Source organism: Propithecus coquereli, unplaced genomic scaffold (genome assembly GCF_000956105.1).
Source record: "Propithecus coquereli isolate 6110/MARCELLA unplaced genomic scaffold, Pcoq_1.0 Scaffold44, whole genome shotgun sequence".
Classification (NCBI taxonomy): domain Eukaryota; kingdom Metazoa; phylum Chordata; class Mammalia; order Primates; family Indriidae; genus Propithecus; species Propithecus coquereli.
The window spans coordinates 13,047,346-13,073,141 of record NW_012150174.1 but is presented as its reverse complement, the minus strand read 5'-3'; the positions used below and the strand labels follow the sequence as shown (position 1 = coordinate 13,073,141).

The following is a 25,796-nucleotide window of genomic DNA, read 5'->3' as shown; positions in this document are numbered from 1 at the left end:
CTAAAAAGCATACACATGTGATATAACTCCACTTTCTGACTGAAATGATTGTACCCCCTAATTTCGATCAAATCTGGTTTCCATCATCTCAGCTTCCAAATCTTACCATTCATTAACCTTCAGTTAATAATATTTGGTCATAGAGGCAGAATCTGGGGGAGAAGAGAGAAGAAATTACTCAATTTTAGGGAGAATATGGGGGAGGCAGAACAACTTAAACCTGACCAAGTCCGAACACATCAGATGCATAAAATTCCTTTAAAACTCTGTGTGTACCAGAAGGAGACCTGGGAGGCAGAAGAGGTGGAACAGGGTGACACTGTCATGTGAATTGCACGCATCCTCACCGTTATTTTTCATGTCCCACAGACCCAGAGAAGAGCTGCCAACCAGTGTTGGAGACTCTGCGCCAGGCCATAGACGGCACTGTGTATGCCCACGGCACCTTGGAACTGCAGACGCTGCAGCCTATAGTCAACTTCCTTGCCACTGCCACAGTACCAGGCTACTGTGAGCGTCCACTATGCCCACGCCTCTTTCGACTCTTCACAGTGCTGGCCCTGGAAAGCATGAGCCAGGCCACCCTGCTGAGCAGGCATGTGCCTGGTATTCAGGCCTGGCTTGAGGGCTTCCCTTCTGTGGAGCAGGAGAGTGTTCTGGCAAGAGCCCTGGTCCGGGCCTCAGTGGAGGCCTGGGAGGCTGTGAGCAACTGCTTCATGCCTTCACCCCTCTGCCCACACTACCGCTTTTCCCTACACTCTGTGAGCCAGCTATTGGGAAGCCTGCAGCTGCTGCCCACCAGAATAGGCTCCCAAGGTTTTGTGGACTGTCCCAACCACCAGGAGCACTTGCGCCGGGTGTCAGGCTTGCGTGGCACTCGCCTGACCATTATGGTGGCCATGCGCAACATGGTGCGTCTTTGGTTGCATGAGGCACAGAGAACATTTTGTGACCGGCTAGACAGCCCTAAGGAACGCTCCTACTGTGCCAAGCTGCTCCTAGAAGTAGCTCAGAGTGTCTTCTGCTGTGGGCTGGGGCCCCATCAGCTGGGTGAGGACCTTGAGGAAGATGAGGAGGAGGAGAAGGTGTCTGAAGTGGAATCTGAAGGGGAGCTGGCCCAGTGGGAGGACTCAAGCAATAGCAACAGTGAGACAGAGGAGGAAGAGGACCCTTATGGCCTTCAGATCATCAGAAGCTCACACCCCACTGATTCAAGTCGAGCACCATCCATAAGGCCAGCAAGCAGGGAGACCACAGAAAGCATCAGTCACAAGATAAGGCAGGAAGAAGACACAAGGGCTCCCAGCCATCAGCTCCAGGGAAACAAATCATCCAAGTCTTGGTGGCATAAGGCACCTCAGATGGACCAGATTTCACCGCTGTTGCTACCAGCGCTACTACTCCGTCCCCAGGAAAAGCCCTCAGATCTGGTCTTCAGTCAGGAGCTGATACTGGGGTCTAACTCTGAGAGCCCCAACTTGTACCTGGAACGACAGTGGGAGAGCCTGGAGGAGCAGCTGGCCACTTCAGCTTCTCAGCTGAAGCTGAGCCCCAACCTTGCTCGATGCCACTCCATGGCCCAGCATGTGGCCCGCCTGGTCCGGGTGCTGGCCAGGCCCCGGCAGCATGGCCTACTGCTCTCACAGGCTCTGGGTACTGGGCGCCATACTGCTATCACTCTGGCTTCTGGCATTTGTCAGGCCCGCCTCTTCCATCTGCCGTCTGGGTCAGAGGAGGCCATTCTCCAGTGCCTACGAGATGCCAGCTGGCATGCTGGCATGTTAGGCCAACCGGTGGCCTTGCTGGTGCCCAAGCGTGTGGATCTTATAACCCTTCATCGCCTGTTGGCCCTGGCAACCTCAGGCAGTTTCCCTGATCAGTACACAGAGGCAGACCTGGCTAACATTGAAAAACACCTCCCCAGGGAGAACACTGGTGCCAAACAGAACATCAGGAAGGAAACGGTGTTGCAGAGGTGAGGCCAGGAACCCCATACCCAAGTCTGCTCTGCTCTTACTCCATCCTGGCCAAAAGGTCACAAGGAAATCTATGGGCTTCTGTGAGAGCTGAGAAGATCAGGGCTAAGGGGTCAGGGTTGGGACTGGGACAGAGGTGGGCAAGCAGGAGAAAGGGAGCACAGCAGCTGAGCCCCTGGCCTACAGGTTCTACCAGCAAGTGTGCAGCCACCTGCACATGTTCTTCCTGATTGAAGATGAACAGGCCCACAAGCAGATGCCCTCCACCCTTTTTCTGAGGCTCCTTCAACTGGCCACTGCCAGCATTGACCGCTATGAACCCTGGGACCAAGCTGCCCTGGTCAAGGTGGCCCAGCACCACCTGGAGAGTGCTCAGAGTCTACCCCTTGATGACGGTGAGCCCTTTCTACCTGTCCTCACCACTTGTCTTAACCAGGCTCTAATGAGGGTTATTATCTAGGTCAGTCTCTGTCTCTCTGTCGAGCCTACGGAGCCCCCTTCACATTTTCTACCCTTCTTCCTGAGCTAGGAAAGGGTCCCTTTCCTTTCCCATTTCCCTACAAGCTCACAAGGCCAGGTTAAAGCCATTCCCATTTCAGGTTCCTGGAAGTGCCCAGACCTCCAGGCCTCAATTCCCAGTGTGGCCAAAGCCATGGCTCGTATCCACCTTTCGGCTGCCTACTACCACGAGCAACTGTGCCCTGTATTGCCACTTGTCACCCCCAAGACCTTCCTAGACTTTCTGGACACCTTCCTGCTGCTGCAACAACAGATGACTTTGCAGATGAAGAACAAGGCTCTGCGGTGAGTGTCCCCATCCCCTGCAATGTACCTCCTTCTGCTTCCTTGGGTGCACTCACTGGCACATTTTATCTCCAGGATCCAGAATGCCATGGAGAATCTGAGAATGCTGATTGAGGAGCACAATGCCCATGCCAACCTGGTCTTCAACTTGGAACAGAAGCTGACAGACTCCCGCAAGGTAAGGGAGAGAATGTTGTGAGGCTTACACAGTAGTGTCAAAGCAAGACCCCAAAAGATGGCTTGGGAAGAATCAACCAGAGTGAACCATAGTTCGTGTCCCCCTAGGATCGCCCTCTTCCCCGGGGGAATCTCTCTAATCGCTGCTGCCACCTCCTTTAGAGCTCAGGCTCAAAAGATCCCCATGACACAGCAGAGATCAGATTGATTCTTTGTAACACATGAAATGCAAGTGTCTGCTTCTGGTTGCCCCTAGGCCCTTGACTGTGTGAAGTTCAGTATGCTCCCAAGATCTCTGTAGATTCCCCAGGGGGTGGGGCAGGAATTACATCTCACAGTCACCTCTCACTCATGTCTTCTTCCTCCCTTGAATTCCTTATCACTGCTGGTTGGTTCACTTCTTATGTTTTATACTCTTTTCTCATAGTGCTTTGTCCCTGCACCTTTTCCTTCTGCAAAGGCAACAAGTGAGGAAAGGTGGATGGGTGATGGCAGTAGGGGGAAATTTACATTATAGCACAAAACCAAAAGTAGATTTATAATGGTGTACTAGACACCAATGTCTTGAATTTTCTTAGTCACCCTCCTCTACCAGGCATTTCCCAGTGACCAAGTTTTCCCTTCCTCTCCTGTCTCCCCAACTCCTGCTCTACAATGTTATTCAGCCATTGCATTTTTCCTTTAGAGCTCCCACATACAAGTTCATGTAATAAGAGATTTTTTTCTAGTTGAAGACTCAAATCCTTTTGCTTTCTCATACAGAGCAATTTTCTTCTTTGAATAAACAAATTTCTCATATCTGGCTAAAACTGGTGGGCATGGAGGTTATCATACTTTCTGTAGCAAAATACTCCCAGTTAAAGGTGTTTTCCCAAACTAAAGAGTTATTTTGTTTTTAATAAGAGGAATTCTAAAATAGCACTTTCTCCCCCCCTTCCTGCTATACAAGACTTTGATAAATGTTCAGGGATAACTATGAGAAGTGAACTAATGCCCATCTCGTACTTGGATAATCTGACTGACTTTCTACTATGCTTTCAGGCCTTAAGCTCCTAATGCCTAGTCAGCCTCCTCTGATGGGTGTCCTCAGGACTGTCCCCCAGTGTTGCACAACTCCAGAGGCATGCCTTATCTTATGTCTGCCTACATGGTTTTCATTGTGTTCTGCATAAATGGTGCCCTCCGAAGTTCTCAAGGTCTTACTGTCCACACCTAGGATGACCAGCTTAGATGAAATCTCAAGATTCAGTTGAGTTGCAAAAGAAAAGAAAAGAATGTAAGAGGGCTACAAGAATCCCCTTTCCCATATTTTTCAAATTCTTACCTTTTCCCAACATGATTAAAACTAGGAATCATTGACCTGGTTTAGGGGTGCTACCATTCCTTGATCTGTGGATTATTTACATCAGAGAACAACACAATAAACTGAAGATATGGATGAGAGACATAATCTCAGGGGTCAATCAGAGTCAGATCTCTGGGTCATTCACTTAACACACATAATAGTCTGTCTTCAAATAATACTTCTTCCAGTGTTCCCCACCCCAGGAAATGGCATCACCATCCACTTAATCATCATTCTGGGCACCCCCATCACTTTTCTCTCTCATATTCAATTGGTTCATTAATTTGTTATTGTACTCAACAAAAATTAATTGAACTCTATATTTTTGTCCAGGCATTCATTAATATTTTTGTATATATCTACATTTCTGTCTACATTTACCTTTAGATAGAAAGATAGAATCCTTTCCACAATTTTCTGAAGTGGCTATCCTTTCCCCGTTTTACAAATCAGAAAACAGAGATCTAGAGAGGTTGAGGAGAATTTTCTAACCTCATAAGGATGTAAGGAAGATTAAATGAGATCTTACATATAAAGCATTTAAAGGGGCTGGCACATAATAAGAGCTCAATAAATATTGGTTACTATCACTATTAGGTTATATTGCCTTCTAATAAGAGGAGATAAGGCACTGTATTTGCCTTCACAGTGCCTACAGTTTACTGGAAGGTATAGATTCATCCAGGCAATTACAAAACAATGTTATGACAGAGAAGGTCTGAGTGTTCTGAAGTATCAAAAAAAGCTTTCTAGAGAAAGCATAGTGCCCCAGTGTATAGCACAGAACATGTGTAGAACATGGTAGGGACTCAAAATATGAATTCCTTAAACATTCCTTAAAAAGTGAATGAAGGACATCAAAGTTGATGCCTAAAGATTAGATAAGATTTGGTCAGTCATATAAGGGGAAGAATGTCCCAGGCTGAAGTAACAGGACGTGCAAAGGTGTAAAGGCAAGACAGTGTGTGCCATATTGGGGGAAATGAAAGTAAGGACTGGCTAGAAAGCACAGTGCTGTGAGAGAGAAAAGAGATGAGATTGGAAAAATGAGTAGGAGCCTGGTCACAAAGGCCTTGCCAACCAAATGTAGAAGTGACAAGTGTTAGGGTCCATGATAATGATGAAGAGATTCATTTTTTAGAAAACCAATCAGGCTGCAGTGAGGAAATGAGAGGGGGGAAATAAGAGTGGAAACTGAGAGACCAATGAGGAAGCCGGTGCAGAAGGTCAGGAGTGAGGGAGCCAGAGCATGCGCGATGAATGTTGGGAATGGGAGTGGACAGGAGAGGCATTTAGGAGTTAGAATTGAAAACCTTCAAAGATAGGCTGAGTTGGGGGGAATAGAGGAGATGGAGCCAAGGGTAATAACTAGGTTTCTTCCTTGGGAAACCTGAATGTATTTTGCCACAGTTCTCTGAGAAAAAGAACATACAAGGAGAGGAGTCAGATCACAGGGGAGCTGAAGGGGTGTGACCAATACATCCAGGTTGGGGCATGTGGAATCTGAGGGGCCTGTGAGACCTGTAAGAGATTTCCACTAAGCAGATGGATACATGGTGTGGGGCTTGGGAGAGAACCTGGCTGGAGAGAGATTTGGTAGTTTTTAGAATCTAAGTGGTAATCAAAGCCATGAGATTAGGGTGGGTGTACGGAAGTGTAGAGTGAGAAGAGAAGGGGGCCCTGCAAAAATAGCTGAGGAATAGTTAAGGGATGGCAGAGGAAGAGACTGAAAATTACAGCCAGAGACGGCTAGAGAAAGCCCAAGGAGAACATGGTACCATGAAGGCCGAGGAAGGAGAATGCGTCAAGAGGAAGAGAACTGTCTTCTGTGGCAATGGCTCCTAATGGGTCAAGCAACATAAGGAGTGTAGCATAATAGTTACATATACAGGCTTTGGTTTCAGATTGCCTGAGCCTGTATGGTAAAGCAGCTTCAAGAAAAGCAACCACTTCCTTAGGACTGCATTTCTAGGTGTACATCTCACAGACCCATAAGTGACAGACCCAGAGCTCAGACTCTATCTGTGGCCTGCTTGTAGTGCAACTTGGTCACCCTAGCAAGTGAGCAGTATGTTGGGGGCCCAAGATCATGGGGTCTTCCCCTGGGGTGTTCCCACATGGCCCAGGATCTGGAGCTGCAGGGCCTGGATCTCTGTTCACAGAACCTCAGCATATTTCAGCAGCAGCTAGGGCAAAGCAAGCACCAATACAGGCGGCAGCTGGCAGAGTGTCGGCATCAGGAGAATCTCATTGAGAACCTGGCTAAGCAGCGGGATGCCCTACAGGATCAGCATGAAGCATTCCTGGAACAGGTGGGTTCTTCCTGCTGCCTGCCTTGCATTGCTCCTCTCTTGGAAAAGGGAAACCCCTCAAAGGATTCTCAGAGGAGAGGATGGGGTGACTCATTATGGAGTCTTCTGGGGGAGGGGACAAAGGTAATAGCATGGCTTGGGAGTGGCCTCTCATGGGAACTCCTAGGAGGGGATGATCCCTCCTGGCAACATCTCAGGAGCTCACTGAAGAATGCGTCTTCCCTATTTAGATGGGAAAGGCATTTCTGGGGCCTCTGAGCCAGCTGCAAGTAGCTGACTTTGAGGAGATACGGAGCTATCGAGCACCACCAGAATCTGTGGTCCAGGTGACCGATGCACTATGCAACCTCTTCCACCGTGAAACAGGCTGGGCCAGTGCTAAGCAGCTGTTATGCACTGAGGATTTTTATCAGGTAGGGAAAGTGGGGCAGAATGAAAGAGGAGGGAGAGACATAAATGGGAGACTTGGCAGGGCTAGACTGTTGGGCAAGGTACAGGGCACCCATGTCTTCCCTCATCCCTTTACTATACATCCTCCCAGAAGCTGGTGTTCTTCCCCAAGGAGAAGATGACAGACTCAGAGCTAACAAAGTTGCACCTAGCTCTGAAGGCTCCAGGTATGAGCAATGCAGCCCTGCAAGCAGTAAGCGCATCTGCAGCAAGCCTGGTGACCTGGCTCTGGGCCGTTCTGCATTATGGGCTGGCACAGCGCCGGGGGCTGCCCACTGGCCTGCTGCTGCAGCAAGTGGAGGTAACACTGGCTCGGGAGCAGGCTCGCCTGGGCCACTACCAGTTTCAGGCCCAGGAGCTCCTGGAGCAGAATTCGGCCCTGACTAAGAAAGTGGAGGATGCCCAAGCTTCCTACAACTCTGTGGAGGAGGCCCTCAATTGGACACTGTGCGGCCAATATCACAAATGGCCCATAAAGGCTGCATTGCTCACACCCATGCACTCCTGGACTACACAGCTCCAGGTAACCAACCCCCTCCCAGATGTCTCCCCTAGAGTTCATTTCATGCCATTCCCCAGCTCTTCCCTGTGCCCTCACTGCCTCCCTGTCTCTGCACTCCTTGCCATGCTCTCCTCCATATCCTGCTTTGCTCCCCCTCTTCCATACCTCTGCCTGCCTCCCCACCACTGGCCTATACACCCTCTGGTCTTCCCTTCCACTGCAGAAGTTGAAGGAGCACTACATTACTGTGTTCGGAGATGCCCTCCTACATTCAGCTGCCATCATCTACCTGGGTCCCTTTCCACCATTGCGGCGCCAAGAGCTCCTGGACAAGTGGCTGGCTCTGTGTAGGGGCTTTCAGGAGGCCCTGGGCCCAGATGATGTGGCACAGGCACTGAAGCAGAAGCAAAAATCTGTCAGCATGCCACCAAAGAAGCCCCTGCTGCCCACATGCTCTCCCTTTAGTATTCTGTCCTTGATGAGCTCTGCATCCGAACAGTGCCAGTGGGACCGAGACCTGAAGCCCCAGGCAAAGTCAGCCCGCCTGGCAGGCCTCCTTCTGCGAAGCACCACCCACTACAGTAGGTGCCGTTGGCCTCTGCTGCTTGACCCCAGCAACCAGGCCCTCATGTGGCTGAGCCCACTGCCTCTGACAGAGAACAGATGCGTGGTGCCAGCAGGTAGAGGTAAGCAGGGATAATAAACACAAGGCTTCTGGAGTGTCTGAGCTGCCTAACACTCTCAGCCACATGTGGTCTTTCCCTTCATAATGGAGACACTGAATTTTTATAACCAGGATGTCTCAGATTTCACTAGCCTATACTATATTAATAAATTTGGTCACATTTACAGTTTTTTTCTGTATATTACAATGATTCTGAATCTACATGGCTGATGATCTTCCACTTCCCTGGTCTGCTCAGCACTACCCAAATTTGTCCAATTTTCAGAAATCCTGGGGAATATTTCTATTGGCTCTGCTTGGATCAGGGACCCATCTGGGTGGAGTATTGGAAAGACCATTTTTCCTAGGAGAAGGAAGACAGGGTGTTTATTCCACAGAAGGAGGGGTTAGGGGTTGAGTTGGTGAGAAAAATGTGACCTTATTTGGAAAAAAGGTCTTTGCAGATATAATTAAGTTAAGAACTTTGAATGAGATCACCCAAAATCTGGGTGGGCCCTAAATCCCATGACAATTATCCTTATAAGAGAAGAGCAGACATAGATACACAGAGCACAGAGGAGGCAGCCATGTGAAGATGGAGGCAGATATTGGAGTTATGCAGCCACAAGCCAAGGAATACATAGAACCACCAGAAGCTGGATGAAGCATGGGTAGATTCTCCCTTAAAGCCTCTGGAGGGAGTGTAGCCTTGCTGACACCTTGATTTCAGACTTCTGGCCTCCAGAACTATGAGAGAATAAGTTTCTGTTGTTTTAGGTAATTTGTTGGGGAATTCCTGGAAAACTAATATACACATCATAGTTGCAAGATGTTTGCTACCCTCCAAGCATCATGTGAGGGTTGCTGCTGGCCATTTCTGTCCCTTTTGTCAGGAAAGCAAAAGACCTTCCAGAAGTCTGAATAGCCAAATGTAGTAGGAAGAATTTTGGCCCCTGTGACCTTTGCCTTCTGGTGTTACTCCCACAATTATGTTGTATACATGGCAAGAAAGACTTTGCAGATGTAATTGAGGTTACTAATCAATTGACCTTAGAGAGAGATTATCCTGGATTATCCAGGTAAGCCCAATGTAATCAAATGAGCCCCTCAAAGCAGAAAGGAGGAAAGAAAATGCAGAGAGATTTGAAACACAAGAAGGATTCAATGAACTGTTGCTGGCTTGAAGATGGAGAGAGCTACAGGGCAAGTGTGAGAAAATGAATTCTGTCAAAAACTAGTAAGCCTGGAAGAGGACCCCCAACCCCTAGATGTGAACTGCAGCCCCAGAGGATAGATTGATTTTAGCCCAGTGTAACCCTGAGCAGAGAATCCAGCTGTACTGTGCTGGACTTCTAATCTAGAAAACTGTGAGATAATAAATGGGTGTTTTTTTAAGCTGCTAAATTTGTGGTGATTTGTTAGCAATTTAAAGTGAATGCACCAAACTGTGGACCTGGCAACCTCCACTTGCAAGAGAACCTAAAAAGAACCCAAATATTTATCTTTTCCAGCTCTTGCAATAGAGGAGGCAAGAGAGAAGGGGGTAAGAATGGCTGTTGGTATGGGGGGCAACTGTCTGCATCCACCACACCAGCCATGCCTTGGCAATTCCATAGTTTATGGCCTTTCACTTGTAAGTCACTACCTCCAGGAACTGATTTCTTTATTAGTGAGTACTGTCTTAATTGTTAGTGATAGAATTATCTTAGGCAAAAAAGGGAAATACATTGACTCTTCTAATCAACCTACAGAAAGGGCAGAAATGGAGCCAATTTCAGAGATTAATAGAATCCCTCCCTGGTATTTTAGAGTAGTAATTATGATAGCCAACATTTATTGAGTGCTTACTCTGTGCTAGTATAAATGCTTTCTATGTATCATTTCATTTAAACTTCACAGTAACCCTATGAGGTCATCACTAATACCAACCCCATTTTGCAGATAAGAATTTGCGTCCTAGAGAGCTTAAGCAACTTTGCTAATATGTCTTCCTGCAGACCTTCCCTCGTGAAATGGAGCTCTTGGGTGAATTCCTCCCCTAAGAAGAGCTCCTCTGCATGTTTCTGCCCCAGGGAAGGGCCTCATGAGAAACCAGAACAGAAAGAGTAAAGAGGAGGACACAAAAGAGGAAGATGATGACAGTGAAGAGAGTCATGAGGCTAAGGACCAGACAAAAGAGCAGAAGGCAGAAGAAAGGGAAAACAAGGAGGAGGAGAATAAGAAAGAGCAAGAGCAAGAGGAGAAAAAAGAGCAAGAAGAGAAAGAGAAGGAGAAGGAGACGGAGAGCCAGAGGTCAAAGCCAGCCTCTGAGACTCAGTCTCCACCTCTTCCCTGCCTTAGGGTCCTCTCAGGCGCCGACCCAGAGCTGGGTCCTCAGCTCTGGGAGGCAGCTGCTGGTGGTGAGAACTGGTCCCCACCCACCCTGTTGTCCTCCCTTTTTCCTCCCCTGATTCTGTGGCCCCCAGAGGCCTCTCACACCCCAGTATGACCTCAGCTCCACCCTTTATCCCAGACACTATGTGGAAGAGTCTTGAGGGAACCCTCCTGTCAGCCAGCAGGGAGCTGATCAGAGCCAGATCTCGTGCATGGGGTGGGGGTCGCGTCATGGGTGCTGGCATTGTGGGTGGGATGTCCTTGCCTCCCCTCACAGGCCTGCCCGTGCTACTGACCAACGTGGAGCTGGGCCTGGAGTGCCAAGAACTGCAATGGTTGCTGCAGCGGGAGCAGCTGAGTCCACCCCAGGTGCAGCCTGGCTTCTGTCTCTATCTGAGCACCACCCTGCCCCTCCATGCCTTGGAAAAAGGTGAGGCCCAGAGGGAAAATTGCCAGTGCAGTTTTGTGAATATACTCGGCCCCCATGGCCAGCCCTAGGGGGCTTCACTCAACCTGGCTCAGAGCAGGCTGAGGACAGTAGGGAGCCATATTCTTACCCACCCCAGCCCCTGGATCTGCCAAGGGGAAGGGATTAAGCATCTCTCATGTGACCTCAAGTGCTAGGTTGTGAACTGCTGAAGGGGCTGAATGTGCTGGATCTGGGCCTGAACATGGAAATACTAGAAGAACAGATGCTGCATGAAATCTTGTGTAGAGAGCGTCCTGAGCTTGAGACCCGCTGGCAGGAGCTGAAGATCAGAGCCATGGATGCTCGTGAAGCCGTGGAGGCTGCTGAGGTGCTTGGGGGCCCAGTCTGTGGGTTGGGATGAGCATTGGTGGGCTTGGGTATGGTGGTGGAGATGAATGTAGATGTTTGGGGACTATGGGAAAGGGCCAGATTCATTCAACAAATGACTAAATGCAGGAGCAGCTGCTGATGAGGCTGCTGCTCCAGAATCCAAAATGTCAGAAACCAGCTAAGTTTCTGCGGAACATGGTGAGGGCCCAGGCAGAGCTCTGTCAGCTGCGTGCCCATTCAGAAGAGGTAGAAGAGCAGAAGCTACAGGAGATGGTATTATGGGCACCTTATCGGCGTGTGGCTTGGCATGGAATGGCCATTGTAAAGGCCCTAAGCCAATTGCAGAATTTGCTGCCACTTTTCCGTATGAGCCCAGAGAACTGGCTGGCAGCCACCAAGCAGGCTCTGGACAGGATGAAGCCATGTGAGATTCGTCATGGGGAGGACCTGGCCAGCCATCTGCTGCAGCTAAGAACACACCTGACCCACCAACTTCTGGGCAGTGCCGTGGCTGCACTGGGCCTGACCCAACTACCCTTGGTGGGTGCCTTGGGTGCTTTGGCTCTGCTGCGAGTGACAAGGAAGGCATCAGAGCTGGAGAGGCTGGCATTCTGGCCTGGATTGGCAGCCTCTCCCAGCACAAGTCACAGCAAGGAAGTCCCAAGTGTGGCTCGACCTGCCTGGGTAGGGCCAAGAGCCTGGCGTGAATGTGAGTTGTTAGAGCTGCTTCCCCCATTTGTTGGGCTGTGTGAATCCCTGGCAGGCCACTCCAATGTTTGGCAGGCTTATCTGTCACTGTCATCCACAGTGCTGGGTCCTGCACCTGGGCCTGGTTCTAAGCCACTCAGCCTCCTCCAGAAGCTGATCCTGTGGCGTGTGCTGCGACCTGAGTGCCTGGCAGGTGCCCTGGCAGACTTCACCACCAGCCTCCTGGGCCGGCCCCTGGATGAAAACCTGGGTGCCCCCACCATGCCATTTAAACACAGTCAGGCCACTCAGCCCATGCTGATCTTGTTGCCACCGCCTGGTCACCCCACAGCCACTTTGCATCCCTTGACTGTTATCCAGAAACTGGCTGCCAAGCATGAGCAGGTTTGAACCTAGTTTCTTGGCCGCAGAGTGATCCAGTGGGCTGGGGTGTGGGGTCCCCCTCCTAGCATTCTCATGGATCTTTCTGGATTACTCAGGGACTTTTAGGATCATTGTGGCATTAGTCTGGGTCCCTTGGGTCACCCCAGGATCACTTTGAGTCACGCTGCCATCTCTTTGTTGGTCCCCAGGGGCAGAAGCATCTGCAGGTGATAGCCCTGGGCTCTGAAGCCTGGGACCCGGTCTCAGTCGTGGTCAGCACTCTATGCCAGGCCATGAACAAGGGGCACTGGCTGGTGCTGGATAACTGTCATCTGATGCCTCATTGGCCGAAAGAGCTGCTACAGCCCTTGCTGGGACTGTTGGATGGAGCCAAGGGTGGGTTTCCTGCCTAGAGATGGCTTCTAGGATCCTACCCTACACGTGGGCCTGAGCCTGAAATCTCAGGCCTCATGCTCAATCCCCTAGCTCCAAGCCTGTCCACTTGGCCATGTATCTAACTCCTGACCCCCTAACCTCAAGTCTGATTCCTAGACTTTGTATGACCCTTTACCTGAGGACTGATCTTAGCCCCATTTCTGACCCTAGTGGTCTCGGACGTGGAATTGGAACTGCTTTTAGCCCAACCCCAAAGCAGGAATGTGGCCACAGTTCACAGAGATTTTCGTCTTTGGCTTATTGTGTCTGTGGAGTCTACTGCTTCCTTGCCAGGTGAGGAGCTTCGCTCTACAGGCTCTCAAATTGGAAGGGTAAAGGCAACTGCACTGTGCTGACTCAGCACTCTTCTTCCTCCCCAGCTGTGCTGACTCAGCACTCTATGCCTGTTTTCTGGGACCAGTCCCTGGAGCTGGGCCACGTTTTGATTGACAGTGTGGAGCTAGCCCAGCAAGGACTCTACATGCAATCCCCAACCCAGGCACTGCCTCTGCTTCTCCTACATGGCCTTCTGCTACACCGGCAGCTCTACAGAACAAGGCTGCAGGCACACAGGGGCCGCTGGTAAGGGATCCCACCCATCTTGCTCAGTTATAAGAGCAAATGCTAAGTATCTTCCACATGCTGGGATGAGTAAAACTAATTCATCCTTGGGGGCTCTAAAGTATAAGGGCAAGGGGAAATTAAGGAAGCCTTCTCCAAGGACTTTGGGATCTCATATTGAATTGAGTCTTAAAAGCAAAGGCAAATCAGGTGGAGATGGAGCCTTTCTGAGCAGAGGGAATTAAACTCAGCAGAAGGGAGGAGACTTCAGTGTGGCTGAGGTGGACATGCTGGGGACTGAGTAGAAAGTGGTGAGGCTCATTATAAAGGGCCTTTAAGACTACGACAAGGGACTTAAATTTATCCTGAGGACAGTAGGAAGCCACTGAATGGTTTTAAGGAGGAAAAGAAACGTGATCCTTTTTGTCTGTTGGAAAGATCACTCTGGCTGCAGAGTGGAGAATGGACCAGAAGAGGCAGGACTAGAGGCAAGCAGAGCACTTTTAGGAGGCTCTGGTAGTCTCCAAAGAAGAGACCGTGGTATGGGTGGTAAGGACTGGGCTGGTAGTCACAGCAGGGATAGAGAACAAATATGGGGTATGAAAGGAGGAGTCGAGGATGACTCCCAGATTTCTGCTTTAGACAATTGGATGGCTGGTGATACTTCTCGCTGGGATGGGAGAAGAGCAGGTTTTATGGGGGAAAATGATGATTTCAGTTGAAAACAAGTTGTATTTGAGGTGCCAAGTGGCAATGACTAGTGAGCCCTCATGAGCCTGGCGCTCAGGTCAGAGGTTTGGCATGAAGAAAAGATTTGAGAGTCCTCAGCATATAGATGATATTTGAAACCCTACTTTCTGCTCCCATTCCCCAGGAGTCAAGTGACCCTAACCCAGGTCCTTAAGATCCAAGATCAGCTGTGGGCCAGTCTCAGCAATCCCAGTGCTGCCATGCAGGAGCTGGCTGGTGAGACCCTTCCTTGCCCCATGCAGTCATCAGCCTCCAGGAGGGCCTGGAAAAGGGTTGGGGTGGGAGTATTAAGACTGGATCATAATTCACAACTTTGGTTTGGGGGGTGGTGGAAATTGGAAGGGCTGGAACTTAGAGGCTCTGACCTCATTTTCAGCTTCAGTTTTCTATGGGGGTCCTGTGGGGGACACCGAGGACAGGAAGGTCCTGATTAGCCTCACACGAGCCTGCTTGAGGCCTAGCAGCGGGAGTTGGGTTCAACCACACACACCACAGTATCTGCTGGCTACACTGATGCCCAGCCCAGGTAAGCCCCAGCCAGATATCTGTGCTGGGGTGGGGAATAGTACAGTGCAATGCCACCCCCTACAGGAATGTGAATAGCAGTACCAATGAGGGAATAGAGGAGACAATATTCACATAGTTATGGGGGTGATGGCATAAAGGATCAGAGGAAGGCCTAGTGTCTGGGGTCTGGGGTGGGGCAGTCCATTTTGTCCCTCACTGCTCACTTCCATTCCAAAGAGCTAGGGGAGCTGGATGCAATGGCAGAGTGCAAGGCCCAGATGCACCTACTGCCCACACCATCTGAACCCCGGATCTGTGGACTGAGTGAGGGCCCCCAGGCCTGGCTGTTGCGACGCCAGAGTCGCGCTCTCCTAAGTGCTTTGCAACTGAGTTCACCTACATGGGTTCCTGTGGCTCGTGGAAGCACCCAGCGTGCAGAAAGGCGACTGCGGCAACGCCTAATGCAAGCCACGCGGAGGCTGGAGTCACTGCAGATACTGCTGACCGACACTGCTCGCCAAGAGTTTAGCGCCCCATGGGCAGTGCTGGGCCCGAATGCGCGGCGGCCTCTAGAGGGCTTCCTAGAGGTCGAGGCGCTGGAACTGAGCCAGTTGGCTGGCATGATACAACAGGACCTCGACTGCCTGTTGCAGCAGCTGAAGGGCGCACCCCCGTGCGCCTCCCAGCGTTGTGCCGCAGTGGCCCACGCTCTCTGGAATGGCCGCCTACCCCAGCCTTGGCAAGCTCATGCTCCCGCCGGTCCGCAGCCACCCTGGCACTGGCTGCGACAGCTCTCGCGTCGTGGGCAGCTGTTGGTTCGCTACCTGGGCGTGGGCGTGGACACCGATGTACCAGAGCGCGTCTTCCACCTGTCAGCCTTTCGCCACCCGCGCCGCCTGCTGCTGGCACTGCGTTGGGAGGCTGCCCTTAACCAGAATGTGTCCAGCTCGAATTTTCCTGGTAGCCAACGCTCCGGTTCCAGTCAGTTCCCGCATAAACGTCAGGAGTTAAACAGCAGCCCTCTGCACCTCCAGGTATCTTCCCGCCGTCCATTCGTTCTCAGTTCCAACCCCCTCAAGGTTCCTGATCACACCTCACAGTTACCCAATCCTGCCCCTTGTGATCTTGCCCCTCAGTGACCCAGTTCGGCTCGCTTCTCTGATCTCGCTCCATCACAACACCCTCCCACTCCCAAACCCGAGCTTTATAGCCTTGTCTGACCATCTTCTGGCGCCCCCAGGTGGAGAATGGCCCAAATCCCTCAGTTCCAGAGAGGGGGCTGCTGCTGATCGGGCTACAGCTCCTACACGCCGAGTGGGACCCCATAGCTGGGGCCTTGCAGGACAGTCCTTCCAGCCGGCCTAGCCCTCTGCCTCCGGTCAGCGTCAGCACACAGGCCCCGGACGCCACAGACCTTCCAACCCCAGCCGGCCTGACTGTGTACTCGTGTCCTGTGTACATGGCAGGGCCCCTTGGCACCACAAAGCTGCAGAGCAGGAACATCCTGATGCACCTGCCCCTACTCACAAAGCTCAGCCCTGCCACCTGTGTCCAACGGAGAGTCCATGTGTGCAGCCCACCCCTGACCTGAGCCTCTCTACCAAAATAAAGTTGTAGTTATTCCACGAAAGATTTCTGAGATTTGGAAGGAGAGTAGGTTGTGCGCACACCAAGAAGGCAGAACATGACACACTGAGGGGCAAGCACAGTGTGCATGACTGAGGAAAGAGGACGTATTTCGCACTGAAGGTAGAAGAAGGTATGTGTCTGGCAACTGGGGAGGGCAGTGTGGGTGCACTGCCAGGTAAGGGGCTGGGTGTTAATCATGTATCCAAGGGGTAATGTCCAGCAATAGCTAATACACAATCCCGAATCCTTGCCCCGCTCTTTACTGTGGTCTCAGCACTTGTGCTAAATCTACGAGGGATAGTTTTGAAGGGAGAACACTAGAATTCAAAACACTTTTTGGCAATGCCCCAACGCTGCCCTACTACTCATCCCTCCCCTATGATGGATTCTCTGAGTCATAAACATGAAAAACAAAAGCCAAATAAGATACAAGATCATATGTTCATTCAATAATTATTTATTGAGCAATCCTTAGAACCAGGTGCTCTTCCAGGCACTAATGAGATTGTTCTAATGTAGGGTGACAGGCAATAAAAGGTCAACATGTAAATAATTTTGATGATTTTTTTTTTTTTTTTTTGAGACAGAGTCTCACTGTGTTGCCTGGGCTAGAGTGCCGTGGCGTCATCTTAGCTCACAGCAACCTCAAACTCCTGGGCTCAAGCGATCCTCCTGCCTCAGCCTCCCGAGTAGCTGGGACTACAGGCATGTGCCACCATGCCTGGCTAGTTTTTTCTATATATTTTTAGTTGTCCGATTAATTTCTTTCTATTTTTAGTAGAGACGGGGTCTCGCTCTTGCTCAGGCTGGTTTCGAACTCCCGAGCTCAAACAATCCGCCCGCCTCGTCCTCCCAGAGAGCTAGGATTACAGGCGTGAGCCACCGCGCCCGGCCTGTATTTTGATGATTTTTAAGTGCTATAAATATAAAGAAAACAAAATAGACTGATATGTTAGGGAGCAGTTAATATAATTTGGGTGGTTGGGAAAGACTTCTTGAGTATTTTAGAGCTATTTGAAGATCTGAGTATATTCATTCAGGTGGAGCCCTCAGTAGGTGCAAAAGACTAGAGGCAGGAACAACCTTGAAGTATTCAAGAAACAGAACATGTAACTAGAGCATAGTGAATGAGCAGTGGAGTGATCCAAAATAATGGAAAGGTATAGAAAGGGACAGATCACATGGTCGGGGTAATGAGCTTGTATTTTTCAAAAGCATAATGAGACTTTCTTGGAGAGTAGTAGGTGGGAGATGACATGATCTAATGTGTATTTTTCAAAGGTCACTCTGGCTGTTCTGTGGGGGATGGATGGTATTAATAGAAAAGCCAGAGTAACAAGGAGGAAGATCTATTTGGAACCAACTGTAGTAATTCAAGTAAGAGATGATGGAGATGGGAAATTTGAGGGAGCAACAGGCTGGAAGTAAGGAATCAAGAGTTCTGCTTTGATAGATAGGTTCAGCTATTATTAGTTGCATGACTGCATGCTATGCCAGGGCAAGCCTGTCTGACAAAATTTGGGTTAGAGTATAGCAGAGCTAAAGGCCTGCATGAGCATCTCTCCTTGCCCCTAAGCACCAAAATTTACAAAGTACAACTTAGCTCCTTCACTGTGTGGTTAGGTACCAGCTACATGGTAGGAGGAAATGCAAACAGCAGTGTATACAGGCATACCTTGGAGCTATTGTGGGTTTGGTTCTACAACACCACAAGAAAGCAAGTCACATGATTTTTTGTTTGTTTGTTACCTAGTGCGTATAAAAGTTATGTTTACACTATACTGTAGTCTATTACGTGTAAAATAGCATTATATCTAAGAAAAACAGTGTACATACCTTAATATAAAAATACTTTATTGCTAAAAAATGCTAACAATAATCTTAGCCGTCAGCAAGGCATAATGTTTCATAATGTTTTTGCTGGTGGAGGGTCTTGCTTTGATGTTGATGGCTGCTGATTGATCAGGGTGGTGGTTGCTAAAGGTTGGGGTGGCTGTGGCAATTTCTTAAAATAAGACAACAATGAAGTTTGCCACATTGATTAATTCTTCCTTTCACAAAAGATTTCTCTGTAGCATGGGATCCTGTTTGACAGCATTTTACCCATAGTAGAACTTCTTTCAAAATTGGAGTCAATCCTCCCAAACTATGCCACTGCTTTATTAAGTGCATTTATGTACTATTCTAAATCCTTTGTTGTCATTTCAACAATGTTCATAGCACCTTCACAAGGTGTAAACTCTGTTTCAAGAAACCACTTTCTTTGTTCATCTATAAGAAGCAACTCCTTATCCACTAAAGTTTTATAATGAGATTGTAGCAATTCAGTCACATATTCAGGCTCCATTTCTAATTCTAGTTCTCTTGCTATTTCCACCATATCTGCAGTTACTTCTTCCACAGAAGTCTTGAATTTCTCAAAGTCATTCATGAGAATTAGAACAAACTTCTTCCAATCTCCTGTTAATTTTTATATTTTGACATCCTCCCATGATTCACAAATGTTCTTAGTCACATCTAGAATGGTGAATCCTTTCAATTTACTTTGCCCTGATACATCAGAGAAATCACTATTCATGGCAGTGATAGCCTTATGAAATGTATTTCTTAAATAATAAGACTTGAAAATCAAAATTATCCCTTGATCCATGGGCTGCAGAATGGATGCTTTGTTAGAAGGTGTGAAAACAATATTAATCTCCTTGTACATCTCCATCAGAGTTCTTGGGTGACTAGGTGCATTGCCAATGAGTAGTAATATTCTTAAAGGAATCTTTTTTTCTGAGCAGTAGGTCTCAACAGTAGGCTTACAATATTCAGTAAACCATACTATAAATAGATGTGCTGTCGTCCAGGCTTTGTTGTTCCATTAATAGAGCACAGGCAGAGTAGATTAAGCATACTTCTTAAGGGCCCTAGGATTTTCAGAATAGTAATGAGTATTGGCTTTAACTTAAAGTTGTCAGATGCATTAGTCCCTAACAAGAAAGTCAGCCTTGAAAACAAGAAAATTATACAGAAGATCAACGAAACAAAAAGTTGCTTCTTTGAAAAGATAAAGTCGATAGACCTCTTGCTAGATTAACCAGGAATAGAAGAGAAAGAATTCAAGGAGACATTACAACTGATGCCACAGAAATACAAAATATCATCTGTGAATACTACAAAAATCTCTGTGCACATAAATTCGAAAACATAGAGAAAATGGCAAAATTTCTGAAAACACACAACCTCCCAAGACTCAGTCAGGAAGAAACAGAACTAAATAGACCAATAATGAGCAATGAGATTGAAGCAGCAATAGAAAATCCTCCAACAACAAAAAAGCCCCGGACCAGAGGGATTCACAGCTGAATTTTATCAGAACTATAAAGAAGAGTTGGTACCCATTCTGTAGAAATTATTTAATAACATCAAGAAGGAGGGAACCTCCCCAACTCATTCTACAAAGCCAGTACCACCTTGATACCAAAGCCAGGAAAGGACACAATAAAAAAAGAAAACTACAGACCAATATTACTTATGAATATAGATGCAAAAATCCTCAATTAAATACTAGCAAACCGAATCAAAACAATAATCCACCATAACCACATGGGCTTGATCCCAGGGATGCAAAGGATGGTTCAACATACGTAAATCAATAAATGTGATTTACCACATAAACAGAAGCAAAAACAAAAATCATATGATCACCTCAATAGAAGCAGAAAAAGCATTCAACAAAATTCAGCACCCTTTTCACAATAAATACTCTCAACAAACTAGAAATAGAAGGAACATATATAAAAATTATAAAAACCATATATTACAAACCCATAGCCAACATCATACTGAATGGGGAAAAGTTGAAAGCATTCTCATTAAAAACTACAAGACAAGAATGCCCACTCACACCACTTCTATTCAACATAGTGCTGGAAGCCCTAGCCAGAGTAATCAGGCAAGAGAAAGAAATTAAGGGTATCCAATTCAGGAAAGAAGAGATCAAACTATGGCTTTTTGTAGACAATATGATCTTATACCTAGAAAACCCCAAAGATTCCACCAAGAGATTCCTTGAATTCAGCAAAGTCTCAGGTTACAAAGTTAATGTACACAAATCAGTAGCATTCTTATACGTCAATAACAGTCAAACTCAGAGTCAAATCAAAGACTCAATACCATTCACAATTGCTACAAAGAAAATAAAATACCTAGGAATATACTTAACCAAGGAAGTGAAAGAGCTCTAAAAAGAGAACTATGAAATACTAATGAAAGAAACTGCAAATAATATAAACAAATGGAAAAACATGTCATGCTTATGGATCAGTAGAATCAACATTGTTAAAATGTCCATTCTACCCAAAGTGATTTACAAATTCAATGCAATCCCTATCAAAATATCAACTTCATATTTCACAGATCTAGAAAAAAACAATTCTACACTTCATGTGGAACCAGAAAAGAGCCTGAATAACCAAAGCAATTGTAAGAAAAAGGAACAAATCAGGAGGCATCACATTACCAGGCTTCAAACTATACTACAAGGCTACAGTAACTAAATCGGCATGGTATTGGCACAAAAATAGAAATATAGAACAATGGAAGAGAATATAAAACCGAGATACATAACCATTCACGTACAGCCAACTGATTTTTGACAAAGCAGACAACAATATACTCTGGGGAAAAGAAGCCCTATTCAATAAATGGTGCTGGGAAAATTGGACAACCACATGCTGAAGAATGAAACAGGATCCATATGTCTCACCACTTACAAAAATTAATTCAAGATGGATAAAGGACTTAAATATTAGCCATGAAACCATAAGAATTCTAGAAGAAAATGTTGGAAAAAACCTTTCTAGATATTGGTCGAGGCAAAGAATTTATAAAAAAGACCCCAATGGCAATCACAGCAACAACAAATAAATAAATGGGACTTGATTAAATTAAAAACCTTCTGCACAGCCAAGGAAATAATTAACAGAGCAAATAGACAACCCACATAATGGGAGAAAATATTCACAAGCTATACATCTGATAAAGGACTAATGACCAAAATCTACAAAGAACTCAAGAAATCCAGCAAGAAAAAATCAAACAACCCCATGGAAAAGTGGGCAAAAGACATGAACGGAAGCTTTTCAAAAGAAGATAAATGGCCAATAACCATATGAAAAAATGCTCAATGTCACTAATCATCAGGGAAATGCAAATTAAAACCACAAGGAGATATCACCTTATACCAGTCAGAATGGCCTTTATTAAAAAGTCCAAAAACAATAGATTCTGGTGTGGATGCAGAGAGAAAGGAATGCTTATACACTGTTGGTTGGACTGCAAATTAGTACAACCTCTATAGAAAACAGTATGGAGATTCATCAAAGAACTAAAAGTAGACCTACCATTTGATCCAGCGATCCCACTACTGGGTATTTACGCAATGGAAAAGTCATTTTAGCAAAAGACTTGAATGTTTATCACAGCACAATTCACAATTGCAAAGATGTGGAATCAACCCAAATGCCCATCAATTTATGAGTGGATTAACAAAATGTGGTATATGTATAACATGGAATACTACTCAGCCACAAAGAAGGATGACTTAATGCCTTTTGCAACAATTTGGAGACCATTCCCTAAGTGAAGTATCTATAGAATGGAAAAACAAACACCACATGTATTTGCTATTAAATTAGAACCAACCGATAAGCATATGTGTGCATAAAGGGAATTAAAACTCAACAGAAATCAACCAAGGGAGGGGGGAGGAGGGGATGGGCAAAAACCTACCCAACAGGTACAACGAACTCTATCTGAGTGATGGGCACACTTATAACCATGATTCAAGCATTATAGAAGTGTTCCATGTAACCAAAAATATTTATACCCCATAATACTTTGAAATTAAAAAAAAAAAGAAAACAAGAGAGCCTATCTTTGATGCTTTGAAGCCAGGCATTGAATTCTACTCTCTATCTATGAAAGTCCTTAGATGGCATCTTCTTTCAATATAAGGCTATTTCATCTACGTTGAAAATCTGTTTAGTGTAGCCATCTTCAATCAACAATCTTAGCTAGATCTTCTGGATAATTTGCTCTAGCTTGTACTCTACTTGCTGCTTCATATTGCACTTTTATGTTATGAACATGGCTTATTTCCTTAAACTTCCTGAACCAACTTCTGCTAACTTCAAACTTTTCTTCTGCAGTTTTCTCACCTCTCTCAGCCCTCACAGAATTGAAGAGAGTTAGGGCCTGGCTCTGGATTAGGCTTTGGCTTAAGGGAATGTTGTGGTTGCTTTGATCTTTTATCCAGACCACTAAAACTTTCTCCATAACAGCAATAAGGCTATTTCACTTTGTTATCATTTATGTGTTCACTGAAGTAACACTTTCAATTCCTCCAAGAGCTTTTCCTTTGTATTCACAACATGGCCAACTGGTGAAAGAGGCCTAGCTTTCAGCCTATCTCGGTTTAGACATGCATTCCTCACTGAGCTTAATCACTTCTAGTTTTTGATTTAAAGTGAAAGACAGGCAACTCTTCCTCTCCCTTGAAAACTTAGAGACCACTGTAGGATTGATTATTAATTGGCCTAATTTCTATATTGTTGTGTCTCAGGCAATAGGGAGGCCCAATGAAAGGGAGATGGAGGAATGGCTGGTCAGCAGAGCAGTCCAAACACACACATTTATGGATTAAGTTTGCAGTCTTACATGGTGCAGTTTCTGGTGCCCCCAAATAATTACAATAGTAACATCAAAGATCACTGATCACAGATCATCATAACAGGTATAATAATAATGAAAAAGTCTGAAATTCTGTGAGAATTAAAATGAGGCACAAAACGAGTAAATGCTGTTGAAAAAAACATGGCACTGATATATCTGCTTGATGCAGGGTTGACACAAACCTTCAATTTTTAAAAACCACAATATCTGAGAAACATGATAAAGCAAAGCCCAATAAAACGAGGTTTGCCTATACTGAGCATCACTCTTCACAACCCCTTCACAAACAATAATTCACCAGTGACTGTGGTACAATTGATGTCCTTTAACAAAAGGCTTAGCAGAGGGGCAAAAGCTCCCACTTTTCTCAGAAACCCTTCCTTTTTCTTTTCCATAGTCAACCGGGGCATGGCTATTCCTTCAGGAGAGGAGGTTAGCAGAGTATTAAAAGAAGTCCTTTTGGATAAAAGAACCCTCTATCCATGTTTACCATCACCATTATATGTCCTCCAGTGGGTGCAGGGAGCAATAGTGAGATACATGTAAAAACATGTGAAATTGGTTAGTATAGAATATTTTCTACAAATCTATACCATTCTCTAGACCAATATGATTCTTGAATTATGCTCAGCCAAGTTATTAAACTTTGTCAATTAGACATTATAAAATGAGTACCATATGACAGCATAGCCCAAATATTAATTCAATGACTGCCATGGAAAAATGTTCCAGATTTGACAATTGCACTATTAAGTCCTACTAGATAAATTAAAATCAGATTAGGAAGTTAAAGTCCCAAACAATGAAAGGGAGGAAGAAGTAAGACACTTGACAAAGGGGAGAAATATGTCTCTTCCGATCCTGATGGACGGGGGTAGATGAAGGAGTACAGATGGGAGAGGGAAGAGTATGACATAATTAACCTGACCTAGGACTCAGAAGCCCCAGAGTGAGAAGCAACAGGACCGGGGGCATAGAGGCTTTTTGCCTTTTGCCTGCTGGGACTCTGAAAGAGAACTATTCTGCATCATGGACTCACTGTGGCACCCATGAGTATTAAGAGGGTAGAGTGGCATGGTCAGGGAGAGGTGTCTTTTAATCCCTAAATGGTGTGGACACTAAGTAGAGAGCCTTTAGGTTTGAAAGGGTATGAAGGAGAGAATCACAGGAGTCTGTAGCACCAAAGAGAGTTGTTGAGAGAAGACCAAATTGGTAGGAGGGGTTGGGGTGGGAGGACAGGGGGTACAAGGCCCTGACAGCTAAAAAAGACACACAAATTCATCAGCTTTAAAAGCAATGTTGGCCAAGTGCCCAGGTATGGAACTGGGCCAACCATACCGAGAGGATTCCAACTTGTGCACAGACAAGAACCAGTATTAGGCCAGGGATCCCTTCATTCTGACCTGAAAAGGTCATATAAATCCTCCCCTCTCTACCCAGATGCCACTTTAGAGAGGAGCAGAGGTAGAATGAGAGGAATTTGAAATTCTGAACATTTATTTCAAAGAGAATAAATAAAATCTACATATACTAATAATTCAAAGACCAAAAAATCTCATTGACTAGTGCTCTGTGACTCACCTGAAACTCATTATTTTTGCAGCTTTATAGTCTAATTTTAAATCTACATTCAGAAACAGGATATGGGGAAATGTCTGAAATTTTTTTTTAAAAGTACCAGTTTCATCCACTAATGCCTATGAAGCCCTAGTGTCTATAAAATAGGTACTATTATTGTTCCATTTTACAGATGAGGACACTGAGACACAGATTCAGTAAATAATCCAAGGTCACACAGTCAGAAGATGGTAGAGCCAGTTTTTGAACCCAGGTTATTTGTCTTCAGAATCCATCATCCCCACAGAATTCTATTGCCTCTACTGTACCAAGTGTTGGTGAGATCATAGAAAACAAGAATCCTCATGCACTGTTGGTGGGTGGGTATGCTGGTGTCGCTATTCTGGGGACCAGTCTGATGGCACTTAGTGAAAATAATTAAATATACTATGTTGTAGCAATTCTACTTCCAGGTTTATGTCTCAAAAGGTCACATACAAAATGAGTTAGGAAGTGTTCTCTCCTAATTTACTTTCTAAAAGACTCTGTGTAGGATAGATACTATTTATTTCTTCCTTAAATGGTGGATAGAACTTACCAGTAAAACCATCTAGCCTGGAGAGTTTCTTGTTTTGTTTTTGTGGGGGAGGTTTTTAATTACAAATTCTATTTCTTTAGTAGATATAAGGATTTCAGGTTTTCTATTTCTTTCTGAGTCAGTTGTGGTAATTTCAAAAATTTCATCTTAGATGAAATCTAAGTTTTTTAATTTGCTGGCATAAATTGTTCATAATATTCCTTTATTATCCTTTTAATATCTGTAAGTTGAATAGTGACATCTCATCTTTCATTCATATTGCTGGTCTTTTCTCTTTATTCTTTTTTTTTTTCCAGCATATTATGGGGGTACAGATGTTTAGGTGACGTATGTTGCCCTTGCCCCCCCACCCCCAAGTCCGAGTTTCAAGTGTGTCCATCCCTCGGATGGTGCACATTGCACTCTTTGTGTATGCATATACCCGTCCCCTCCTCCCTCCTCCCTCCTCCCCCCTGCCTGACATCCAATAGATGTTATTCTTATATGTGCACGTATGTGTTGATCAGTTAATACCAATTTGATGGTGAGTACATGTGGTGCTTGTCTTTCCATTCTTGGGATAC

At 46.1% G+C, this 25,796-nt stretch overlaps 1 protein-coding gene across 1 annotated transcript in view; it reads left to right on the top strand.

Annotated features, from left to right (window-relative positions):
• DNHD1 (dynein heavy chain domain 1) overlaps nucleotides 1–16,350 on the top strand; it is a 41,076-nt gene extending 24,726 nt beyond the window's left edge. Inside the window, exons 14-32 of the mRNA XM_012654343.1 lie at nucleotides 370–1,975; nucleotides 2,163–2,371; nucleotides 2,576–2,780; nucleotides 2,856–2,958; nucleotides 6,465–6,614; nucleotides 6,845–7,027; nucleotides 7,156–7,587; nucleotides 7,790–8,252; nucleotides 10,303–10,629; nucleotides 10,881–11,033; nucleotides 11,222–11,400; nucleotides 11,529–12,494; nucleotides 12,683–12,869; nucleotides 13,080–13,202; nucleotides 13,289–13,490; nucleotides 14,344–14,435; nucleotides 14,596–14,745; nucleotides 14,964–15,760; nucleotides 15,967–16,350. Of these exons, the coding sequence (XP_012509797.1) occupies nucleotides 370–1,975; nucleotides 2,163–2,371; nucleotides 2,576–2,780; nucleotides 2,856–2,958; nucleotides 6,465–6,614; nucleotides 6,845–7,027; nucleotides 7,156–7,587; nucleotides 7,790–8,252; nucleotides 10,303–10,629; nucleotides 10,881–11,033; nucleotides 11,222–11,400; nucleotides 11,529–12,494; nucleotides 12,683–12,869; nucleotides 13,080–13,202; nucleotides 13,289–13,490; nucleotides 14,344–14,435; nucleotides 14,596–14,745; nucleotides 14,964–15,760; nucleotides 15,967–16,317 (6,878 nt within the window). The 3' untranslated portion in view covers nucleotides 16,318–16,350. The remainder of the gene's footprint in view (nucleotides 1–369; nucleotides 1,976–2,162; nucleotides 2,372–2,575; nucleotides 2,781–2,855; nucleotides 2,959–6,464; nucleotides 6,615–6,844; nucleotides 7,028–7,155; nucleotides 7,588–7,789; nucleotides 8,253–10,302; nucleotides 10,630–10,880; nucleotides 11,034–11,221; nucleotides 11,401–11,528; nucleotides 12,495–12,682; nucleotides 12,870–13,079; nucleotides 13,203–13,288; nucleotides 13,491–14,343; nucleotides 14,436–14,595; nucleotides 14,746–14,963; nucleotides 15,761–15,966) is intronic.
• Nucleotides 16,351–25,796: the final 9,446 nt, after the last annotated feature.